This window comes from Coloeus monedula, assembly GCF_965178545.1.
Source record: "Coloeus monedula genome assembly, chromosome: 19".
Lineage (NCBI taxonomy): Eukaryota > Metazoa > Chordata > Aves > Passeriformes > Corvidae > Coloeus > Coloeus monedula.
Genome location: NC_138799.1, coordinates 7,413,125 through 7,436,326, shown reverse-complemented (window position 1 = coordinate 7,436,326; position 23,202 = coordinate 7,413,125). Strand labels below are relative to the sequence as shown.

Sequence of the window (23,202 nt, the reverse complement as noted above, 5' to 3'; positions counted from 1 at the left end):
CCCATAGTGACTGTCTGGAGAAACTGGATTCTTCCTCATCAGGATGAGGGATCATTTCAGCAACCTCCCTCATTGGAGCCCTCAGTGAATAATAAGGATCATGTCGCTGCAGTTCAATGTCTCTATTTATCAACATCCTTCTTAAGGTGAAGGAAGAGCACAGCTTATGTTTGCTTTGGAAAAATGCTGAGCTGAATTCTCTGGAGTCTCGAGCGCCACTGTAAACACCAAACACATCACTGTCCTGGCTGGTGTGCTGAGAATTCCTGAGCTGCAAGATACAGGCAAGGAAATATCCTCAGACAGCAGTTAACCCTGCATATATTTAACCTCAGCTAATCCTGAAGTTGTAAATAGAGATCCTGGACATCAGATCAAACATGGCCTTGTGGCTTCAGGGCCAGAATTTGCAGGGGACAAACCAACCTCCCAAACATACCTGGGAGCAGGAGGGATAAAGATTTTTTAATCCACTCTCTTTAAATGATAGTTTTAATTAGTTTGGGTTTGACTGATACTGTACCACAGGGACAGAATCAGCATTGGTTATCAGATTTCAACTTCCCAGCTTCATATTGCGAAACAAGAGGCTCCATTTATAACAGATCTTTGGCCCATGCCCTTTTTTTTTCAACTCTATTGACTTAATAATGAACTATACAAAACTCATTTCATCTTTGTAGGAAGTGAATTCAATACTATTATCTTGCAATAAAATATCTTAAATGAGTGTTGCGAAAACACCAACCTATTAAATCCATGCCAAATCAGCCACTGTTTGTGGAAAAAATCTAGAATGAGCAATAATCAAGCCACCAGAAAATATGAGCAGAGCCTAAATGGTACCACCTGTGAGCTGGCTGGTATTTTTAGTGTTACATGAAAACAATCCCCAGGGAAAGGCAAAGCTGGTTAGAGAGGACAAAGGTTAGGCTTTAGTCACCAGTATTTGATTTTTGGTACACTATCACTGCAAGCAGCCAGGGGAAAGATTTACTAAGGTATTTAGGTACCTAAACATGCCAAGCAGCATTTATAGCAGCATCTAAGTAGGTTAGGTGCCTAATTCCCATTAACTCCATGAACATGTTTAAGCTGCTAAACATCTTTGCAAAGCTGGCCCCAGTGCCTGGGCTGACAGGTGCCAGTCTGAACTGGTGTGACTGGGCTCATTCCCTGCAGGCTGGTGCTCCTTGGAGTGGGGAGTATTGGTAACACATGAGGACCAGGAGCACAGAACTGAACAAAGGCTCCTGAGCTGACTTAAATTTTTGCTGCTGACTTAAAGCAGAGCCACACAAAAGTTACTCAGAGCAGCACTTGCCAAAAGGCCACTGAATTTTGGAGCTTGGTTTGGAGTGAGCATTAATGCTCCTGTGTATCTTGAGCTGAAGGTTAAGAATCCCACCAGTTCCCAGAAAATGAAACATTTCACAGGCCGAGCCAGAAAAGCATTTTCCTGAGCTCCTGGAGAGCCTTGCCCACAGTCAGTCCTGCACAGCCCAGCCTGTTCCACAACCACAAATATTTTTCTTAAAGGATTTTCCTTTCCTTACCTCAGTGGCACCAGGCACCTCCTGAGTGTCAAAAAAGAGACTTAAATAAATGAACCAAACCATTTCTAAAGCAGCCTGTTACAAGAGGCATTTCAACAGACGGAGAATGTTATATGGGACAGATTCACTCCTACATAAAGGTTTAGCTTTATTAATTTAAAGGCTATAACATGCACTTTAGTATCTTTTCCACTTAATTTTTTAAATTCAGGAATAAAAATGAAATTTTTTTGTTTACAGCATTGCATATGTTGACAACTGCTCTTTACAAATTCTGTTCCAAGTTATCCTAGAACCCTTTTCTCAATATACACAGTTCAGATTAAGCAAAATAATATTCACAAAACTATTTCACAGAAAGGAAGAGACAAGGGGAGATCAAGAGAAATAACCTAGGAAACAAGTATGCCACTGTACAAAAATAGATTGGAACATTTGGAGGTTGTAGGTAAGAAAATGTATTCTCAACCCCAGAGAATGTGAACTGGTGGATTATCTGAGGAGGGAAATGCTCACCGGAGCAGCTGAAGAGATGCAGAGATCTATTTCTAACATCTTTAATTTCTAGGCAAGTTTATAAGAGAGAGGGAGGAAGAGGCTCCAAGTTTGTGCCACTCTCATCTGTGGGAGGTGCCAGTGAGAGAACAGGCGGATTGTCCCCGTGCACAGCAGGCTGCGCGCCCGGCGCCGTCCCCAGCGCCCCGGGAAGGGCAGCATGTGCAGAGCTGTCTTCCTGCAGCTGGTCCAACAGAAGGACAGCTTTGAACTGCTCTCCATGGAGCCCCTGCTTGTGCAGAGCCTGCCTGAGCCACAGTCCCCATCCTTAAATAGCTGCTCCCCTTTGGAGCACCCAGCTGGCTGACACAAAGCCAGAGCAGAACGCACTGAGGCTGCAAGAGGCAAGTGATGGCTCAAACCTCTCCTGAACAGAACTGGGAAGCTGAAATCTATGTGCAGGCTGGATATCACTGAAGTATGAACAGAAAGTGCTGTCATAAAGCTTTCAAATGACTACTATGGCTACAGCAAATACCATAAAGAATTCAAAACATCACATATCCTCTGTGGGTCATGAGTCTGTGCCATTCTGAGAAAAGGGATTTAAATGAAAATGCTTCTGGAGCATCCAAGCCTGAAACTGAAGCACCCGCTCTGTCCCTTTGGCCTGAGCTCTCCGGGAGCGCAAAGGAGGCTGTGGAGCACACAGGAGCCACTGGAGCAAATATGGCTAAACCATTCATGTGTTATTGCTAGGAGAAGTTTTCTTAGAAATCTAAGTTACTGTGGGTCTGCTGAGCAAGCTTTTTTCCCTAATCCACACCACCTGTGTAGATTCACAAATAATTTGGGTCTGACCTAGTTAAAAGTACAAAACAAATTTTTCCTATTTGCTTATTCAATGTACACTGACTTCTACTTCCTGCAAAGGCCTCTTTTGTGAGCTTCAGGAAGAACATTTGGTGATGTGCTCTCCAGCTCTCAGGCCAAGCGCAGTCAGAAGCCTGACTTGGATTTCAAAAAAAGGTGAATTATTTTGGTTCAAAAGGATCAACTGTTCCAGTGAGCCTGACCTGGCAGAACTCTGCACTGCTGAGGACAGAGAGCGTGGTTGAGGCACCAGAAGTGCAAGTGAGTCTGGTTTTCATATTCATTCTTCAGGGGACAAGGATTCTTAACTCCAATGCTACACCTGCTGAAGACAGACCTTAAAAAATGTGATTGCAGCCTGTACCTTAAACTGCCACAATCCCCTTCTTCCTCCTGCACTGAAGCACAGAGATAGTTTTCCTTTGGCATATCCATCAGTGCTTCTGCAGGTTCAGGGCTGTCTCATTCATTAGTAACAGCCACCATTATATACACAACACACACAAAAAGAGCCTCCAGAAAAATGTAGCACAGAATCATACATTTGAGAAAGCTGAGATCAGACATTGTGCTGTGAATAATGAGATTTAAAATATCCTGTGCTATTGAGGTACACAGAAACCTGTTCAGTTTCTGTTCATTAACTTGCACTAGCACCCACCATCATTTTCTTTATCCTCTTTAAAACATCACCAATGTGTACAAAATGATTTTGCTCTACTTAAAAGACCAGTTCTGAGGAGGTGACTGATTTCTGCTGATCCTGGAGGTGGTTTCACAGGTTTCATTGTACTTGAAACTTCACAGCTTCCACTGAAGTATTTGATGTGTGTCTGTATCACTGTAGCAAAGTACAAAAGTAGAATAATTTTCATCTTGCCTCATATTGTTGTCAGAGTATGGTGTCCTCTATGAAAACTTTCTTTTTACTTGACAACTTATCAAAGACACATTTTTCTAAAGCTCAACAACCAATCTATATAAGTATTTGTTTTAAAAGTCATCAGGGCTCCAATATTTGTAATAAATCCCTAAATTTCTAGTAGCAAAACTTATTTGCAGATTTCTCCCATCGAAATAAGAATTTTCAGTTAAGTCATCTACATTATTCTCACTAGCATTGGTTCAAATACCCCACCTCACTTTGCATCTCTCAGTCAACCATCAGCTGGAATCTATCACCAGTGGTCCCATCTTGAATCTCATGTTGCTCAAAGCTGTGAAAATTTCAGCTGACCTGAAAAATTCAGCTTCACGTCAGGGAAATTATGGGTCAAGGGGGTAATCATGAAAAGACTGGACTGGGCCCTAAGGTGAGACTGATCCCTGGCACACCAAACTGGGGCAAATTAAGGACTCCTGTGGCACCTGCATCCTTTGCAGCACCCATCAACAAACCCACCTCAAAACCAGCAGAACTTCCTTCAGCTTAAGGGGGAGAAATGTCACCAGGTACTACTACATCACATGAGAAAGTAGGTAGATTAAAACCTGTGCATCTTCTTACTAAGGGACTAAAAGCAGACAAACTACTCTCTGTCCACAGCTGTCCTCAGCTCTTGGGCCTGGGAAGGTCTCTGATCCCATCCTCCTCCTCCTCGGAGCAAAGCAAGCTCAGTGCGCTCGTGACGGGATGGATCCAGGACGTTGTCTGTGTCACGTGGCTAAAAACCAACAAGAAATGCTATCAGCAACCCAAAAGAGGCTTACCCACCCCAAAACAAGGAATTCCAGGTGGATTCTGGAGTTGTAACAATCATTATGACACCTTCAAACACAGAATTGTCTTTTTCTTGCTAGCTGCGAGATTTTTAAAAACAAAATGTGGAGTCTTCAGACAGCCAGAACCTGGACTGGAGATTCAATTTCCCAATGCAATAAAGAAAATGCTTTTGTATGAGACTCCTGATACAGACTGGTGACATTTATTGTTAATTACTGGAGCTGTAGACAATTAACACAGCAGGGTATTAACATGGCCATCACACCAGTTCCAGCCTGAGGGAGGCAGGGTGGTCAAGAGGAAGTTGAGCAAATGTGGAATCACATCATAGAAACACACTCAGCTCTTTAGAATATGAACCCTGGAAGTGTCCAAGGCCAGGCTGGACAGGGCTTGGAGCAACCTGGAATAGTGGAAGGTGTCCCTGCCCCTGGCAGAGGGTTGGAATGAGGGGGTATTTAAGGTCATTTCCACCCAAACCATTCTATGATTACTATTCTAGCATCATTAAGTAATTCCTCTTCTTGCAGAAAGAATGAATTAAAAAATGATGGTTTTTACATGTCTTCCAGCCCAAATTCTGGACGTGCTCCCACAGCCTTTACACATGTAATAAAAGGGTATCAGTGCTGATTTTTAATGTTTAAACCCTCACTTGACATGCAGGCTAAGCTGCTTTATAGTTTCTGGAAAGTGCCCAAGCAGGACTCAGTAAGGACAGACACACGGACAGGTTTGGTGTCTGTGGTGAGAACATGCACACCTTATGAGTGGTGTGTGCATGTGAGCCATACTGTGTGTGGGCAACACACTGCCTCTTCTCCCTTCTGGAATAATGTGTTCTTGGGAAAGGAAATAGCTTCTTTTCACTTGGAAAAAAAAATCTTGCTAATAAATTCACAGCTTTTATAGTCAAGTCAGTGCAAAGATTAATTTTGTAATGTAAGTTCACTACAAGAACAAGCTGAAAAATACTGTAGGTATAATAAATACCACAAAGGACACACAGCTCTTCTCACGTCCTAGCACAGTGTCCCTCATGCCCAGGTCTGTACTCAATTTCCAGATGCATTGCTTTAATTAAATTTGAAGTGCCATCAAGGAACTACTCTGGATTTACCTTTTCAAGTGAGAACAGGTTTTGTCTTTCTCTCTGCAAGAATGGTCTCTTGAATAACTGATTATGGAAACAGATACATTGAAGTAGGAATTCGAGCCAATGTTCCACTACACGGAGTGATGCGTTTGGGATCACTCTTCCCATCAACATGATCATACTATTCACACCTTTCAGCTGAGTGCACTGAGCTCAGAATCAGTTGGGTGTGATGAGTATGATACTGTTCACCAAGGGCTAAATATGATCCTAATGTAAATCCCAGCTGGAGCTGCTCTGAATAGGTAACCTGTGAATTCAGGCATTACTTCAACTCAGGCAATGCCTGAGCAAGGACCACACAAGGAAAACAAAGTGTGGAATATAAAGGCCATACTCTCGGTTCTCACACATTAAAAAAAATACCAAACCCTGAAGCTCCAGTTACGTGTAAAACCAATTCAAGAAGTGCTCTTTTGGTCAGAGCAGGACTGGATGGACTCCATTCCTTCTTTTGTTACAAAATGTGCATTACTGGGGTTGTAGGATCAGTTTCACAGAGTTAAAACAAAAGGATAAATGAAAAACATGTTCCTACAGAAAATACACTGCAGCAGACAATGACCACTCTCAAGGACAGTAATTGTTCCATTCTAAGAAAGCAAATGTACTAATTTTACTAGGAATAAGAGCAACTTAGCAAACATTTCCAATGTTTACCTTTAGAAAGTGAGGTGACACCCAACATGAAGAACATGAAAAGAGTTGTTTTACAATGTTTTATGAGAGACTTGTGAATAAAGTCTGTCTAACCAAGAACATTGTTCCCATTATTCCACAACGCAGGGAAATGTATGCATCGTATTTATATTATGAATATATTTACATTTGTAAATATACTCAGAAAAATATTTTGCTGCACATTTCTGCAATGTTTTCTATAATGTCAGGAAATGCCTTGTTTCCCAATTAAAATATTCAGTCAATAAGGCTTAGTACTGGAGATGTGCTCCAGATTGAAGTATCAGCATATGATTTATTAGTATAACAACATAAAACTATTTTCAATACCTGCAGAATTATGGGAGCTGAATAAACTGGATTCCATCCATTCCACCTCTGCCAATGCAAGATTTATTGCCTCCAGCACTATGTTTGTATTGCCTACTTTTATCAAACCATTTCTGAGCAATCCACTGCTGAATTTAAATAAGAACAAAATGATTTTTAAATTTGTTTCTTTTTCCCATTTGTCTTCCTTGTGTAGCATGCCCTGACCTGCTGTGTACCTGAAGCCTTGGTTCCATTTTCTCCTGAGCATGCAGTATCAACCCTGTGAAGGGGGAGAAACTGCACAGGAGTAAAGGAAAGGCATCCACAGTTCTTTGATGTAAAAATTCTTTGCAAAGTGTTTCTTCCTCTTCAGATTTTTCTCCTACATACCCCAGGCAAATGACAGCATGCCCAACTTTCTGCTACTGCTGTAAGAACTTCAGTTTGCTCTCACACAAATTAAACGCATACAATTCTCCAGATCTTTAGCAGTGCAAAATTGTGGCACTGAAATCTGGGTTACGATTCCCTGTATTTGATTGCATAAGATTGTTTCATCAGAGTAAGAAAGAAAAGAACCAGTTTTCATTCATTTTCAAAACACCAGGGGCCAAGTTTTGCTCTGTTGTCAGTCTGCTGCTGCAAACACTTCTGATTTGAACCCAGCTCCTTTCAACTTGCTCTAGACTTTATCCCATGGGCGATTCTCTTACGACAGTTTGGTTTAAACCCTTTGCCAAAATCCTTCCTAGGAAAAGAGCTCTTATAAATAAACATTAAGTCCAGATACCATGTCTCACATTGTAGACAGACACACACAATACGCACAGATTATTTAAGTACAGAATAAATGTATAAACCCTGCTGCTATTTATTTTTAGCTCTCCAAAAGTGCTGTGACTAAAGAGCTTTGACATAATCAGTCCGAAGAGATAATCCCAGATTTAGTGGTTTGCAGAACATTCTTGTATACACCCTCTCTGATTTGTGTGTTAGGGCCAGCAATAAAAAGTGAGAGAGAGTCCAAATCTACCTCTAGGTTTTGCTTAATTGATGCAATTGGTTTGAATATTAAAGGAATATTTGGAAAGCCAGCATTACAAAGTTTAAATGTACAACATTTTCCATTTGCAAATGTTCCTGTTCAAAATTTAACATCTTCAGAGCAATTTAACATCTTCAGAGCAATTAGCAACATTTAAAGATTTTTAGGTTTTCAAACAAATCACTGCTATCGGAGGGCAGCCAAATTTATTGATAGAAAACAAACATTTGATCTGGAAATATGTCAGTAGATTAGTCTGTCTTTTTAACATTAGCAAACTGCAGGACAAATTTCAGAGCTTGGGAAAACAAAACATGAGAACAGAGGGATGTTTTGGCAAAGAAATAGTAGTGGATTATTCAAATGCCATTATAATTACTCTCCTTATGGCTCTTCCTTCTTCACATGGAAAATTATTTCTTTTAAAACTACAACCGCAGACAATATTTTAAGAAAAGAGTAACTCAAAAATTCGGAGAAAGGCTAATGGAAAAAATATTTGCACCTTGTTTTTAGATTTTAAGCATCATCAAGACATCTTTTTCACTTTAAATTGTGCTCTCCAGCCAGGGCCAAACTCTGGAGCCTAACAGGGAATTGTGAAATCTTGCAGACACCACAAGTGCTGTGGTCTCGGTGCAGGATGTTGAGCTACAAACCTGACATACAGCATTCTTGGAAGTTGTTTCCCCCCCCCCCCCTTTTGACATGAGATGACATTGACAACACCTGGCTCAATGTTTCAATTGCACCACTGTTCCTGAGCTTTAAAAGGAGCCGTCTTGTGCAAGACCCATTTGTTTGAGACCAGTTCAGGAGAGGAGATGCAGCCTTAAGCAATTAGTCAGTCAAACTCTCCTAATGAATAGGGACCGTTACTCATTAGGGGCCAAAAAGGATTTAGTTGTATCTGAACTTAAAAAGCCGAATTCTGGCCTCAGATGAGCCCTGTTCTTCTCTACCAAACTGAGCAGTATGGAAGACGAAAGTGAAACTCTGCTTGTGTAAAACAACACAAACCCCATGTCTTCCTCCTTAATGAGCATACCCCATAAACTAAATCCATGTAATCCATAGCAGTAATTTTGCTAAACTTTTAATCTTCTCTTCTTTTTCATTTCCCAATCGTCACTAGCCCTTTAACATACAAGAGTGCTCAGCTGAAGAATACTGATGCTTGATGAAGCTCTTCCTGATCTCTGCACAAAACCTCTGCAAAGCCCTGGTGGCCCCCAGTGCTGCTGAGAGCCTGAGCCAGGGGCACTGCACACCCTGTGGGCTTCACCCTTTGGTGTATTCACTGTTGCTATTGAAATAATCATTAAAAAATGCAGCAAATAGCACTGCTAGATGTAGATGCAACGGGTTTGAAGGGGACATGCTCTGCACTACCCAGAAATATATTCCACATTGTGCTTTGGTAGTTTTTAGACTCACATGCATCTCCCAGAGGGAAGGTTTGGAGTTCCTGTGAAAGGAGTGTGTGCCATCTGCCAGAGGACTGGGAACATGAACTCCACATCCCCTCCTTACCCACTGGCATGCAGGCCCCGGGCACTGCTGGCTTGGAGGCTAATAAGGGCCAGAACTATAAGAAAATAAAGAACAATGCCCCTGAATGAAGATCCTGAAACTTAATCCTTCATGTAGAGACTCTGCTGTCCTCCCTGCTTGCTCTTGCACAGGCTGTGTGTCACTCTGTGCTGGACTCCACATGGCTTCTCAAGATTTGCTTGAATTACTGCCTTTGTCTTTCGTTTCCAGGCCTTTCTGTTCCTGTTCCCCTTGTGCTTGGGAGAGCTCTTTGCTTTGCAAGGATCCTTCTTCCTTTCAAACCCACTGTCCCAAATTCCACACCTCAGAGAAGGTTCTCAGCTCTTATTCTCATGCGTCTCTAAAGCAACCCTCTTAAGCCATGATCAGAATTCCTTGGGCATGTTTGGAAATGTTGTATAATTAGAAAATATACAACCAAACATAGATCCTGCATACAAGCGGAGCAGTCCCAGCTTGCAGCAGCATCTTGAGGACCTTTACATCCTGGCAGGGAGAGAGAATCACCCTTCCCAATGAGAGCAGGTCGTAATAGAGCATCTACAGGAGCTCCAGGGAGTTGCTGCTCCTGAAGGCAGTCCATGGGATCATGGCAATAGCTGGCCTTTAGTTACCCTGACAAGGCTGTGGAGTTTAGATAAATACATCAAGATTTGGTAGGCAGGATGGTTAAAATGCTGGAAGTGGGCTAACTCTGTTGCCCTCAAATCTCTACTTGCTTCTAAATCACTCTATAATTCTATTAAATGTAACGTGGAGCTGTTGGTGCTGCACCTCACACATTTTGGGAATGCACTCCTAACTTGAACTATTTCTCAGCTTTCCAGAGCCAGTGCTTTTAATACTCTGCTGTTGTCCCATATGAATCTAAACTTGGTATTCATTTTTTGTTTCTTCTTCTCTTAGAGCCAGCACACACCTGCAGAGCCAGCCAAGGTGTCTGCATTGGCTGGAAGCCCCTTTGGAAAGGACAGTGGTTGGAAAGCAGATATTAAATGCTGTCAAGCACTGGAAAACTCTTGCTATTTCGAAGAGCAAATGCTGGGAGGATCTGTGAGGAATAACTTATTCTGAGCTGTAACTAAAGCATTTTCATTTAGCGGGTAAGCAATCAGAGCAAAATAAAACAACTGAGTGACATTGATGGAAGTATAATCTATCAATCAATCAATCAATCCTGAGAGCATCTAGGGATGACAGTTTCCAGACACGAATCCTAAAGGCAGTTTGGGAAGGGTTTTTGCACTGCATTTATCAAGATCAGATTATTTGAACTGGAACATTCATTTTTTCTTTTTCCTTTTTTGTTAAAATTCATTTAAGCTGTACCCTCTTTCAAGACATTTCAAAAGACCATACAACCTCTAATAGTACCCCAGGAGATGCTGGGCAGGTCCTGGAAGATGTCAGTGACCTTAATTTTACTGGCTGTAATAAGATCAAGAGCACTTGTCACCTCATGGAGCTGTGTCCTGAGGCAACATAAATGTTTATTGTATTTCCCTCCCGGATTGCAGATTTTGCTTGAGTATTAATTAAAGATTGAGGGATATAAAGTGAAACCCCAGAAGACAGTCTTGCTATTTACTCCTTGATTAAACCAATTAAACCCTTGTCTACTCAGAAAAATCTATGAGCCATTTCAGCGGGCAGCAATCACTAGGAAGAAGATTTATCCAGCCAAATAGTGTGTGCTGCATCATTAAAAATTGTCAACAATAAACAAATGGCCTGAACTAAAATAAAATCAGTACAAAAGTATCTGAGCCAAGGCTGAATCAGAACTAAGGTCTGAGTGACAGCACAGGCACTTCTCAGCTTGAAAGTGCTACCTGAAATCTGTTTCCCTAGTACCAGCCAAGTGCTGTTCCTCTGGAAGTGCTGGTTTAATGTGTGCAGTTACTCACAGTGCTGTCTCTAAGTGAGCTGCATAAAAATTCTGGTGCTGTGTATTTGCAAATGCATCAGAGCATGTTGAAGGCTACTGTTTAAACTCCTTGTGTACTAAACTGACATGAACCTGGAGCAGTGATTTTGCTCCAGATGAAGCACATCCCAAAAAACCTTGCTGTGTGCTTTGATCTGCTTCCGATGGCCCTCCCAAAACCCAGGGAGCAAAATAATTTCACTTTCTTGTGTTTTCTCACAGAAGAAATTTTAAGATGCCTTCTGTGACAGGCCAGAAGCTGGACAGAGTGTGCAGTATCTGCGGAAGCCGAAAGAATGTTTCTCCATTTTGGTTCTTGATATTAGAAAACAAACAACCTCTCAGGAAAAAAAAGATTGCCCAACCAAAAGCAGCTTAAGGTCTTAACATTCTTGTATTACAAGCTCATGTTATCATAAAATCCAATGCCAAGTTTCCTAGTTCTACATCTGACATTATTTTCCTTATTGTCATGGAAAATGATTTCAGTGAGAATCAGAGAAACTGAATTCCAAAAATCCAAGCGAAACATGTCAGGACTACCCAAATTCACGTGGTTACATCTGAGGTGTGTGAACTGATGCCAAGCTGATGGATGGAGACAAATTTGGATCCCTGTACATTGAACAGCAGTAATAGCAGGTAGCACTTGGTTAGTGCTCAGCCAGTTCTGTTTAATATTTGCCACTACTTGTAACTATATAACTATTCTTTATTTTCATTCAGGAGAATTTGAGGATGACAGGTAAAAGGAAACATTTTCAAAAACAACCTCCTTTGTTTTTTTTGTGAAATGTAAAATAGGAAAGGTCCAAATTTTAAGAGACGTAAAGTAACTGCAGCTTTCTTTGAACTCAGTGGAACCAGCACTGCATGCCTCAAATTACCCATTCCTACCCACAAAACTTCAGAGTTAAGATGGGGACACCTACAGTGATGATTTGATAACTGCTAATTTTGGTGCAAGTAACTTGCCTACTGCTTTACAGGGAGCTGGGTGCAGAGCTGGCACTGGATTCAGTCCAGGGGAATTTCAATTCCATGTTGAAATCAGTATGGCAGATCACGGGTTTTCTTAGTCTGCTGCTCTGAACTGACTGAAAATTAAGTGGAACATACACAAGTTTATTTCTACATCAGGTCTGCTGTGATTTGAACTTCACTGAAGTCTTCTAGCAAGGGCAACTCCAACCCATGCTGAGATAACCTGCAAGTAACCAGGATATTGTAATATTACCAGAGTATTCAGGAATGAGCTGAACACACCTCAGTGTGCTGGGGTTTGGATCCTTCATTTATAGAGCAGTAGAAATGTGCAGAGAACATTTATAAAAGGAACAAATTTGTATTTTCAAGTTACCATGCAGTTAAGTAAAATCAACTGTGATTTGTTTTCCTTTTACGATGATACCTTTAACTCTAGTGCTGTAAAACATCCATGTTTATACTACAGAAGTTCTTCATCTATCACACATGCTCTGCTATTCTTAGCTCAGCTAAAATGATACACAGTTTCTATGAATGCCCAGTTTTCATCAAAATGAATGGTGCCTCTTTCCCAAGCAAGACCAAACAAAATACAATTTTATAGAATATCTAAGTACGATGTGTCTGCTTTCCAAATAGAAACCTGATTTCTTAGGCATGATTTAAAAATCCACTAGAACACATCATGTGTGGTTTTTATTAATCTGTATTTTGTAAGTATTGACTTTAGGCTTCTACTTAACCTGGAGCAAATTCTCCACCTTCCAATGGAGGCACCTGAAGTACACATGGCCTCCATGGGAAACTTCTGATTTTTAGATTAATTGCTGAAAGATAATCCTAAATGAAACATTACTGTTTCCCCTTTGTTGTAAGATAGAAAACATCACAGGCCCTAGTACATCTAAGGGAAAAGATCCCAAAAGTTCTAAAATATTTGAGAACTTCTACTTGTCTTTAACAAAAATTTAAAATAAGCATTCTTGAGGAAAATAGTTGTTACTGTGGAATATTTGGAATCTAGTTCTATTAAAATGCTAGAAAAACAGTGTTTACAGGGGCAAAATTCACAGCTGGTCCTTACAAACCACATACATATGCAAGGAGTGGGTGGGAGTGGGAGGGAGCATAGCAAGGCCCTACCTAATTTTAGGTGCCAGCCTCATGATACAGAGCTGCCATATGTTAAAGGTGAACATAGTGGGAGGATGAAAGAGATTAACTAGAATGGGTTTTCTAGGGAAAAATTAGTGTGTCCCAGCTCTGGGGTTTTATGCTGTTCCTGTGTGATTCTAAACTAGCATGATGTAACCATTAATTAGCAGATATGGCCCTCCCTGGGAGGGCAGTTCTGCGCAGAATCTTTCTCCTATTTGAAAGTTAAACCCAAAGATTCCTAATTCACAAAATAAATTCAGTGATAGAATGGACACTGTTTGCACTGCTGGATTTTAGTGCTAGAGCATGCAGCAAAAGTGAGATTTTGTTCTAGTGGTGGTTGGTTACAACACTTTGTTAACTCATTTAATGCCTGAACTAAGCCTGGGCAAAACCAGCCACATGAAAACTTTAACAGTGAACAAGATGGCCTATCCCTTATTTACAAAACTTTTCCCATCCTAATGCCTCCCAGCTGACTGAAAAGTGCTCTCACACTCATCTGGGTGTAGGTGATACTTTAGGAGGGCTCATTAGCCCCTTTGTGTTTCTGGGACTTACAGATGAAATGCCTGTTTGGGACAGGAATTTCTATTAGAAAATCAGTAATTTAAAAATGCCTTTATCAACCATAAGTAAAATTAATTAATGGACCTTTTTACCTTATTATGTGGGGTCTCTTGAATGCACTGATCTTCCAAGTTCAAGACAGAGAATGGAAGAATGGGGGAGGATCCAGAGGAGGGTCACCAAGATGATGAGAGGGTTGGAGAACTTGGCACATCAAGAAATGTTGAAGGAATTGGGTTTGTTCAGCCCACTCTTCTCACAAAGATGTTGGTCAGAGACAAGAAGCAATGGGCATAAGTTGCTTCAGGGGAAATTTTGACTAGACTAACAAAATATTCTTCACTGTGAGAACAACTAAACATTAGAATGGGATACCCAGCCAATATAAAAAGGATTGAAATTCAAAATGTAAATTGGTAAGAATACAGGCACCAGTGCTTTGTTTCTCTTGATGGGGCATGAATCTGGTGCCATGTATGAATGGTGGTACTGCTACATAAAAATACAACAGTGCTTGTCCTCTCTGTTAAGGTATACCAAGTTATCTTAAAACATATCCAGGCCCAAATTCCACCTTTACTGCCCAGCAGGAGAGAAATTACATTTGCAATGAAGCTGATCCCTATCTACTGTTGTAATTTTTGTCCTTCTGATAACTGTTAATTTATTTTATTTTAGTAAGACACTTGAACTTGCTTTTTTCCAGTGTACACTGAGCTGTAACTCAGAGAGTCTTCCATTACACTTTGCTATTCCATGGTAAACCTGTACAAATGAGCTTAATGGCCAGCCCAGGTTTCTCACACTTGCAGCACTGAGCAGTCCTGACAACCTGGTTGACTGAAAATAATTTACTGAGGCTGAAATGATTTGCTGGATAAAGTGACAATTTCAAAAGTTGTCCTAAGGTCAGGATTCACGGACAAGATGCAGCTTTCCCTGGTAGGTACAGGGAGCTTCTCAACCCTATGTAAATGTTTTATTCATGTCACTTATTCATGTAAGTGGGTTTCACTTCAGTGTGTAACACAAGCCAGCTGGTTTGCTTCTTTTAAACTCTGATTTCTCATGCACCTCATATTGCTACACCCCTTCAGAGATATTTATGGAAATTTCACAGCAAGCTGTCTCAAGCTTATGTGCTATTAAGATTCCATTCTGGGGTGTTTACTGCATTAGATTTATAATGTATAGATTTATGGACTCAGCTACCTGATGGCCCAATAAAGCATGTTGGAACTGAAGGCAACTGCTAATTAAAATAATATTTGATTGTCCTTAGCATATTGTAAAGCTGCTGTGGATTTAAACAAAGCCATTGCAGCTTCTATACATCCTCAGTGCACAGTAAGAAAAATGGCAATTCACATATAAGACCAGTTCAATTGTGGCCTCACTTTCAGAATTCTAACATGTTTTTCTATTTGTATACAGGGAAGTGGGCTAGTGTTGAAATACTCTTAAGCCCCTCATGGCTTTGACTGGACTAAAAATGAATGAAAGGATTCTAAAATAGAATAAAAAGATTGACATTCACAGCCAAAGAGAACAAGAAGGTGACAGCATTAGTACCAGAGCTGTGAAGTATCAACTATTCTGACAATTCCCATTTAAACAATTAAGATTAAATCCTACTGGAAAGGATCAGCTGATAAAATCGTCCCTCAACTGAGTTCCTCCTAGAAAAAGGATGTTTTCAAAGTTGATTTTCACCCTGAAATCTCCACCATTTGATGTTAGAAACAAGGATCTGTGCAAGCCCTGCTCCTTGCTCCAAACAGTTAACTTCGACAGCTGACTTCATACACATTAAACAGTGTAGTAAGAGGTATGAATTGCCAGGCATGCAAACAGCCTGGCTTACACTCTGCAAAGGCATTTGGAAACAGTGATGAAAGCAAAATAAGGAAATCGTTAAAAATAATATTAATTACAGTGATGTGTTACTGAAATGCTCAGTCAACTCCATTCTAATGAGCTGCATTAAGAGCTCTAACACCTCAAATTCAAAATTCCACTCAAAAGAAGTTTTTAGCCAGTGGTCATAAAGGGTGATTTCACACCCTTCTCTGCAATTAAATGGATAAATTTTCCTTGCCTTCCTTCCTCACAAAGACTGACAGGCAGAACTTTTTAGGACAGATTACAGAAGGTAACAGCAATGGAAAACCTGGGCACTGTCACCAGGAGCAAATGAAGAGAGTCACTAAGTCAGATCTGCAAAAATTCCTGAAAAAGCTTCTTCATGTGAACTTGTGAGTTTCAGCAAGTGGGGACAAGATGCAAAACATCTGATGCTTTCTGCAAATTAGACTTGCACCACCTAGAGTAGCTGAGATTCTGCTGTTGCTAATAAGCATCTGCTTGTCACATCTGCAATGGTTCAGCATCCAAGTGCAGAGCTCAGAAAGAAATGTCTGCACATATCCAGCAAATCCAGCTTTCTGCTGAGTCATTGAGATACTTATCTGTACGAGAAACACAGGAGCAAACCCCCCAAAAAAACCCAGAACAGATGCTTCAAGAATGTGTCATTTCTTCTATTCTGATTCTAAATTTTATTTGCTATTTTTGATAATACTATCTTCAAGCTTAGTTTCCAGTTACACAGGTACAAACCCGGAGTATTACCCAGAAAAGAGTCCAGCATCCACCTTAACTCCCCAACTGTTCTATCATGTCTCCCTGTATGAACAGACAGAGCCCAAGGGAACAGTGCTCTATTTTAATAGTTGCTCTTGTATTTATTTCCATGACTATGAAATTGGCTTTTAATTCACTTTCATTTCCTAAGCTATTTTTCTACAATTTTTTGGGGTATAAATCTCATGTAGTAACCTACATATGCCTGAAAATAAAAGGCACCCTTTGATTAGAGCTGGAATGCAGGATCATATACAGAGTGTTTGGAAACCTCTGCAGAAAAAGCCATGTCTGCTTTAATACATCTCGTTCGAGGCAGCACGGGGTGAAGCAAGGACAACTGAGCACTGTGCTTGAAAAAAAGGAAAAAAACCTCTGCTTTTCTTGGCCAGTAAATGCATCAACTTCAGTGTTATTTACGTGACTTTTGGAAGAGTTCGGGATAAAAGTAATTTATTTGCTGCCCTTCCTCTGTTTAAGGAGACTGCAGAAATCCACCTGCAAAACCCTGTGTTTCTGGCACCTGTAAGAATTAAACAATGTGAAAATTTCAGTAGCTAGAATAACTTGCTATTAACTAGATCACGATATATATGGAATGGAGGCGAATTATATTTTTTGCCACTTCTTTCAATCTTTTAGAGGAATAACAAAAAAACCCCATATTATATAAATTAATCTTCACTATATTCTAGAAAAAAACAACAGCATACAGTACAATGTGCAATAAATTTTTCCATTAATTCTAGGACTGAAAATGTGTTTATTTTGACGTGCTTCTATTTCAACTTTGACCCGTTTACCCCAGAACTACTTACTTGATAAAATATTTGATTCCATCAGCTGTGTAAGCTTCTTCCCATCCATAAGGCAGACCTAAGAGGAGATAAAGACATAAGAAGTCTGTTGAAGCTCAAGTGACACCGAGAACATAGTTTTGAGGCAGTGTAAGTTACAATGCTGTAATTTCAAACAATATCATAGATTATAAACCAATTCCTACTTTTGTAACAGGTAATAATATAAACAATACAATTTAACAAATACTTGCTGTGCTACAAAGCTATTAGCTTTGATGATTTGATGATACATTTATTACTAGATAATACTTTTTGATAAGTATCATTTGATGACATTTCTATTACTAGAATGATGAATAATACTTTTGGTAGGGCACTACCCTATATTCCTTTAAAAATTAAGTTTTCCAAACAAATCTTTACCTTTTAAATAACTATTTGCTCAAAACTAACTCTTTGTAGGGTTTGAAAAGTGCTGGAGAAAAAAAGCATCAGTCACTGTGTAAAAATGCTCTCACTTTTGTGATACTGTACTGTAAGGTATATAATGGCAAGTGCAAGGTCCTAAAAAACTGGCTTATATATATATATATAAAATATATATAAAATTTAAATATTCAAGAAAAATTGTTCTTGAAGTGTTTTGCCTGAAACTCATCTCAAAATGTGAGTGTCTTAGGAGTTAAACTATTTTTGTTCAAGTCCCAGTGTATCTCAAAGACCAGCTCATTAGAACCATCTGTGAGCCTGCTTTAGATTTAAAACTTTTATTTGGAAAATGTGCTGGACTGCACGCACCATCTGAGCTTTGAAAGCTGCCTCCTCCCCAGGACTGCCTAAGTGCACATGTTTATTTTTTAAATGTCTTTTTTAAAAGGCTGGTTTTCTTCTGTTGTCACACCTTTGTCTCTAGTGTGGTTCTTCTTAGAAGTGTGGGGAGGGATAACTTCAGTTCTCCAGTATAAACAGAGTTCATTACAGCTACTGAATCAGGACGGGGCACAGTGGAACTGGTACAAACCTTCTCAGAAGGAATTAAACCTGTAGGCACCAAGTGAGGAGCCAAAGTAACCAAAGCTCCAGAACTCAGGAAGAGAACTTGAGAATTCGGAACTAGAACAGCACCGTGATCAGTCAGTACAGCTTGAAAAAGAAAAAACCCACTGGATTGATTTTTTTTTTTCCTATCACTTTTACCCCCATTAGTCACTTATCTCAGGCTTCTTCCCATTTTCAGTTTAGAACAGATCTTTACAATCTGTTCCTCCAAACATGACGCCCACTACCTTTCAAAGAGAATAATCCACAGCTACTTCCCTTTAAACACAAGGTAGATGCTGCGTAGCAGTTCTCAGGCTCTGACTCCATTATGAAGGGAGGAAGAAACGGATGTTTTAAGTTATAAATATGCTAGACATGCTCAGTGGTTCTTCCTTCCTCTCCCATGAAAGATGGGACCTTTATTCAGCATGGATATTTTCTGACTATTTAAATGGCAATGGGATTCATCCCTCAATTGCTTCCATCTGCCCTGGCCTTTCCTTCTTCCTGCATGAAACATGCATGTCCCAATAAATGACAACAAATTTGCTCAATTATGAGTAAAAGCCCAGCATCTGCTCTGTGCTCACATGGATCCCCTACATCACCTGTTTCACTTATCAGTCATAATTACACTTTTTTCACTGGTGATTTGATTAAAATTATGGCTTTTTTTCTCTTCTAAATGAAGAACCCTATGTAGGTAGCAATAACTGATGCTCTGTATTCTTCCCTTACACACTGAAGACTGCTTTTCAAAAACTCTGAATACATTTGCCTAGAAATGAAACTCTGGAGATATCTCCAGAGCTTTATTTGCCTTTTTGACTTTGTATGTGTTAGATTGTATATCCTATCCATTGTTTATACGCTTCCACGTTCCACCTACATCTGTAGGTTTTTTAATGGTTTTATTTTCCACATTTTTTACTTGCTCTCCACTAGTTTTTCAGTGCTGTTCCCTTTATTTCTTTCCTTCCCTTTCAGATTTGTACTTCTGTTTCATGTATTTCCCCTGGTAGCCAGGAAGCTCTCATGTTTTGCATCGTATTTCCCCAGACATCATCTCCACTTCCTCCAAGCTTGCTGTCTCCATGAATCATTCATAAGTTGATCTACTTCCTCCTGCTCTATTTTCTCACACCCTCCAGGGTCAAATTTGTTGTCTGTCTCAGGACTTGCTTTGAAAGGCTGCTAAGCTCTCACCTGGAGTAAACGGGAGGTAAAGGAGCTGAAAAAGTCAGAAAAACAGTCTGAAATATACAGGATTTAACCTACATAAACTCCAGCAATCTCAGATTTCCTGCATATTTATAATTTCTCGTGTGAACTGCTACAGTCTATTTGATGAATCTTCATAAATAATATATTTGCCTGCAGTTGTCTGCATAGATCATCTTAAGAAATTACAGATTTACAGTATTTAAAAACTAGTTCACTTCAGCAGAAAATACAGGGCTTCTTGCTATTCAAATACTTGTGACTATTTACCTTCTGCGAGGTGAAGAAAAGGTAAAACTGCAAAAGCAATTGTGCATGCAACGGGAAGAGCAGTCTCCTGAGAGAGAGCACTTCAGTCAAAATACACAATAACCTACCAGCATTTTGTTCTGAGTATATGCATTTAATTAGGGTTAATGCCAAAGAAATGTCTGTAATTCTCTGTGAAAAACAACCAAGGAAGCGGCTGCTGTTGTTTGCACCCCAGCACTACAGCTGGTCAGGGTCCCTGGGGACTGCTCCTCCTTCCCTGAGATGCCTGCTGGGATAACCACTGCTCTGAACTTATCCAAAGCTGAGAGGAAATGAAGCCCTTGGGCAAACAGAACTTTCCTGATACCTGATAAACGTGGAGCTCATTGATCTTTATCACCTCCTTGGCTTAACAGGACAAAAACTGCACCAGCAGTGATACTGCAGGTCCCAGAAAAAAGGAGATGAGCATCAGCCCAAATTATAAACCCGTAGGAAGTGACAGACATGGAAGACTTTGCCTGCAGTTCCCAAGAGAGAACGTGTGTGCTCTCCCCTCAGTAACACTGCACATGGCATAATCCCTCTAAAGGAAAAAGGGGGAAATACATGTATTATGGGAAAAGCCTCATTCTGGGCAGTTATTAAACCTAGACACTGCAGTAATGTTGTTGGGTGATTTTTTTCCCTCTAAATAATCTAGTTAAAAATCATTAAAGCAAAAGATATGTGGAGATCAGCAGATGAAAGTAAAACAGATACCACAGCAGAATATTCAGTTGACTCAAAACTGCAGTCCTGACTGACATCAAAATACTGCAATCCAAAAATGCTCTATTTTGCTTATTTTTTGACAAAATTACTTAAAGGAAATGAGAGATTTAGAGCCTGTAGAATTGCTCAAAGAAATGCACTGCACTAGGATTCTATCTAGATTTGCCCTATTTAGATGCTGCAAGATAAGTATGTCCTTAAGTGTTTTATTTTGGCCTTGAGGCCACAGTTTAAAACCCTCCTTCCATTATAAGCAGGCACCAAACATCTCTGATGAATCTGGAAGAAGTGCTTAGGGACAATTTCCTACCAGAGGTGCTAATTTCACCCAAAGCACTCTTCTGTGAAACAGAAACTACTTTCCTGCATTTTTCACATCTCACATCATTAAAACGGTCTATGACTGCAATACCCATCCTGTTATGGGTGAACAGTCTGTATCTGGAATTAATATCTAGTTTAAGGGATGTAGTATCTATCTGGAATGCTAAAGACACATTATTGACATATTCTGTTTCACAATGAACCACTCCTTGACCAACAACAGAAACAAGGATATCTTTTTTACATACTTGAGTATGGGCCAGCTCATACCATTTATCTCCTGATAATTTATTTGTATTTAGTATCAGAGTCTCAAAAATGATGACATTTTTTTAGAAACAGGAATTACATGCTAAAAGGGTTTCTGATGCAGAAGATTTGCTATAGGACATTAAAACCAGCTTTCTCTGTCAGTTGATAAATGTGGTTCTGAATTCTGATCTTTTTTCAATAGCCATCGATTTCAGCTCTTATCAACATTTAAACCTTCTTCATGTGGCTTCAACAATAAAGGAAAAGGTGTTACTTAAGATCCCAGATGCCTTTGGCTCTTCTCTTCTGAGCTACTATTTCTGTGCTATTGAGCAAAGCAGATGGAAAGCTGAAGGTCTGATTTGTTGGTTCTAAGTTGCCTGGTTTTGGACTCCTGAGTGCTACTGGAATATGGGAATATCCCAGAGATGACACCAGAGGTATCATGTTGTGAGACCAGCAGAGGAACCCCTCTGTGACTTATGTAATTTGACACAGCTGAAGCAAAAATCTGTGGAGAAATATCCACCCTTGTTTGTCCAGAGTGTTCAGTGGGGTGCAGGCACAAAATGGCCTTTTATTTTTTGATGCTATCAATAATACAAGCTGTATTTTGCCATTTTTGAATTAAATTATAAACACCCAGGTTCAGAAAAACAGCTTTCAGAAGTGAATATGCACTTCTGGCATTTGCTTGTGTGTCACTTTAGATCACTTCAAGTGCTCTTCCCAAAACCAAATATGTTTCCTTTCATAAATAATACTCTGCTGAGGGGCCATTCCATTCCTTTATTCACATATCCAATTCCATTTTAAAGAAATTGTTCTTTTCTTTTGTTGTTGGTCACTTAATAAAACAAAGAGGGACTCAGCAGTCTTCAAGTGGAGACATCTGGCAAAAAGTATCAACTGAAACTTCTGCTGATTTAAGAGTATGGTTGGCAGACTGGCTTGTCTTCCTTCAGTCTGTTCCTAGAAACCAGGCTTCAGGAACAGTATTTGTCTTACTTTGGACATTCAGGGTATGGTGAAAGATGAGCTTGTGTTTTCCCACTGCCTATTAATCATAACATATTGACCCATCTATGTTGGCAAACTCATTAATCTTGGATTAAAACAATTACAATTTACAATTTAGAAGGAGTTATTAAATAGTTTGTGTTTCATGCTGAAGGATTATATGAACAACTTTTAGATCTTTTTGCTAATTCTGAAATTACAAATTGCTATAAATGTCTTTCTTCTAATACTTGTCTGTGAAAAGCTTGGTACAGTTAATTAGAAATAGTCTGAATACAAGAGCAATTGCAATTTATGAACAATGACCAGTCAACTGGCTAAAATTTAAGGAAATAAGAATGACCTCAAACAGCATGTGGTCAGACATTAGTACAGTCATTTTCCTCTCCTACCTAAGAATGAAGGAAATCCAAAGTTAGAACCAACTCTGCTCAGTGTGAAGATCTTCAGAAATGAGTGAGAGCTACAGTCACCTGAGCTAAGAGGTTCCTGCTATATGTCTTTAAGACGGATAAAGGATTACCTTTAAAATTGTACCTTTTCAGAAGGTGAATACTGGAAATAACAGAAAATAAACCTCCAAACTACATATTTTTCAGATAAAGACTAATTATCTGCTTTCCCATAACTCTTAGGTGCTGTAGGTTCCAAGCAATTTGGACTGTTAACAAGATGAGAAGCAAACAGAGGAAGTGATGCTCATTTTAATCTGTGCAGAAGCTTAGTAGTAGTCAAAATAATATAAAATAATCACCTCTCAGAAAAAAAGTAATTCATTAGCAACTTGGATCAAAAAAACCAAGTTTATTTCAACATGCTTCTAATAAATTGGCTTCCA

General features: G+C 39.7%; 1 protein-coding gene across 1 annotated transcript in view; it reads right to left on the bottom strand.

Moving 5' to 3' along the window:
• Positions 1-3,943: 3,943 nt before the first annotated feature.
• STXBP4 (syntaxin binding protein 4) overlaps positions 3,944-23,202 on the bottom strand; it is a 66,137-nt gene continuing 46,878 nt past the window's right edge. The window contains exons 22-23 of the mRNA XM_082293961.1: positions 17,499-17,556; positions 3,944-4,588 (exon numbers count right to left, since the gene is read on the bottom strand). Of these exons, the coding sequence (XP_082150087.1) occupies positions 4,477-4,588; positions 17,499-17,556 (170 nt within the window). The 3' untranslated portion in view covers positions 3,944-4,476. The remainder of the gene's footprint in view (positions 4,589-17,498; positions 17,557-23,202) is intronic.